The sequence below is a fragment of the Myotis davidii genome, unplaced genomic scaffold, assembly GCF_000327345.1.
Source record: "Myotis davidii unplaced genomic scaffold, ASM32734v1 scaffold164, whole genome shotgun sequence".
NCBI lineage: Eukaryota > Metazoa > Chordata > Mammalia > Chiroptera > Vespertilionidae > Myotis > Myotis davidii.
Genome location: NW_006296417.1, coordinates 5,775,289 through 5,777,559, shown reverse-complemented (window position 1 = coordinate 5,777,559; position 2,271 = coordinate 5,775,289). Strand labels below are relative to the sequence as shown.

At 41.5% G+C, this 2,271-nt stretch overlaps 1 protein-coding gene across 1 annotated transcript in view; it reads right to left on the bottom strand.

Moving 5' to 3' along the window:
- Positions 1-216: 216 nt before the first annotated feature.
- Positions 217-2,271, bottom strand: part of NR2F2 (nuclear receptor subfamily 2 group F member 2) — a 13,681-nt gene continuing 11,626 nt past the window's right edge. Inside the window, exon 3 of the mRNA XM_006771754.2 lies at positions 217-1,402. Coding sequence (XP_006771817.1) covers positions 1,128-1,402 — 275 coding nt within the window. The 3' untranslated portion in view covers positions 217-1,127. The remainder of the gene's footprint in view (positions 1,403-2,271) is intronic.

Sequence of the window (2,271 nt, the reverse complement as noted above, 5' to 3'; positions counted from 1 at the left end):
ACCTTCAGTTTTTTTTAAAACACAAACTGTAAACTCTAAGATACTGAATCAATCACATTATCTATAAGTGCCAACAGTGTTATTTTGTCATGCTGATTTCAATGGGTATTTTTTTTTTAAAAAGGGAATATCAACAGTTATAATACAAAGGGTTTGCAAATATACAAACAGATAGAGGATTTTTCATAACAATTCAAGAACTAAGCGGGGACCCAATTCAAATTACAAAAGTTCACTTTTTATTCAAAACCTCAGCATGTGTCTTGGACACATTCCTTGGCTGCCAATAAATTCCACAGTTCATTCTCTTTCTTAAAATATTTTTTAAAAAGCTAGGTTTGTCTTGGTGTCTTTTTTTGGGGGGGGGGGCAGGGAAGGGGAGTTAAGTGTTGTATGTGGTTCTTGCAGATCTCAAATTAGCTCAACGTCACCTAAAATTTTTGGCCATCACCTATAAGTGCGTTCCCATCAGCTCTGAGTTTCCTTTTAAAAAGTTTTAATGTCTTCCTATGATATTTTCATGGACTCGGTTTTAATTCTTGCAGAACATATATTTTAAGGATACACAGTTTTTAAGAAGCCAAGGTTATATCAAAACTTATTATAGAACCACAGAGTAAACTGGTTTAGAACCAGGAAAATACAAAAAGAGAACAGCTAGAGGTACAGACACAGGACAATGAATAATTTGGAAAAAAAAAAAAAAAGACTTACTTTCTCCATTCTGCTAATTTTCTCCCAATCTCCTTAAATGCACTTTTAGCAATATTTTTCAAAAATTTACCAAAAAAAAAAGAAAAAGACTAATTTCCTTTTTATACAAAAAAAAAAAAAGATAAGTAGCAAGTTGTTCTGACCGACACAGGAGTTGTTTTTTTGTTTTGTTTTTGTTTTAATGCATTCTGTAAAAGTTCATTTGACAGTCTCTTAATTTTTTGGAAATTCACAGTCCATTAAGTTCTTCCCCTCTCTTCTTTTTGTTTTTTTTTTTTGTTTTTTTTAGCAAACGTGTAACATCCTTTTATATCCTTTCTTAACAGAAGGAATTAAGCAAACAAACCAGTCTTTTTTTATCTTTGCTTTCTCTGCTTCACTCTCCCTTCTGACTTGGGTTTTTTTTTTTTTTTTTATTGAATTGCCATATACGGCCAGTTAAAACTGCTGCCGGACAGTAACATATCCCTGATGAGGGTTTCGATGGGGGTTTTACCTACCAAACGGACGAAAAACAATTGCTCTATGACTGAGGAGGAGACGGTGCGCAGAGAAGGGAGGCGAAGCAAGAGCTTCCCGAATCGCGTGGGCTGGTTGGGGTACTGGCTCCTGACATACTCTTCCAAGGCGCACTGGGACTTTTCCTGCAAGCTCTCCACGTGAGCTACATCCGACAGACCACAGGCATCTGGAAGAAAGTTTAAAAAAAAAAAAAAAGGAAAATTCAGTCATCAGATGAAGAGGTTTGCAATGGGTCACATGAGGTGTGTAGACATGGCTCCGTCAAGCTGCCCCCATCTCCAACTCCCTCAGAAATGCCTAGGGCCGATAACTTGGGGGGGGGGGAGCTGGAGCTGGTCTTGGGGTATCTGCATAAAAAATAAACCCCAGTTCTGTAGCTCTCCAGGCTTCCCTGTCCCAGCCCCAGGCTTGGTCACTGGGAGGCCCAGGCAAAGTGCACTGGGTGAAATCGGCCTCCAGTCAGTAAACAGAAAGACAAACAGATGAAACCAAAAGTGCCCATGCCCCTCCCCTCCTCCTCTGTAAATAATAGTTAGGCTTATAATTATAGAGGGGGGGGGGTGGGCGACAGCCCGGGCCCGGGGTGGAGGAATGGCGTCCACGGCCCAGCCTCAGATTGTCCCCAAAGAGGGCGACTCATTTTTCTCCGGTCTTTGAAACTGATTTAAGTGGCCCTTTAAAACTGATCTTGTCAGTTTAGCCCATTGAAGGGCAGCCATGCAAACTGTGATCTCTCTTCATTTGAGCTGTTTCTTTCCCCCCTTTCTTCTCTCTCCCCTTTTCTCTTACCCCCCTTTAGTTATTTTTTTTTTAACAACTCAGGCCCCTCCAGAGAGATACCCTCCCCCCTTTCCCCGATATCTTCAGGAAAACACTTTTCTTTTTCTGATACGGAAAAAAATACAAGTGCCTTTGAAATGAGAGGCTGCTTGGTGGAGGCGGCGCAGCCTGTGACCTGACCTCAGGGGGCTCCCCAGACAAGACGGGGGCTGACACACACACACACACACACCCACACCCTGTGCCTCTGAAAGC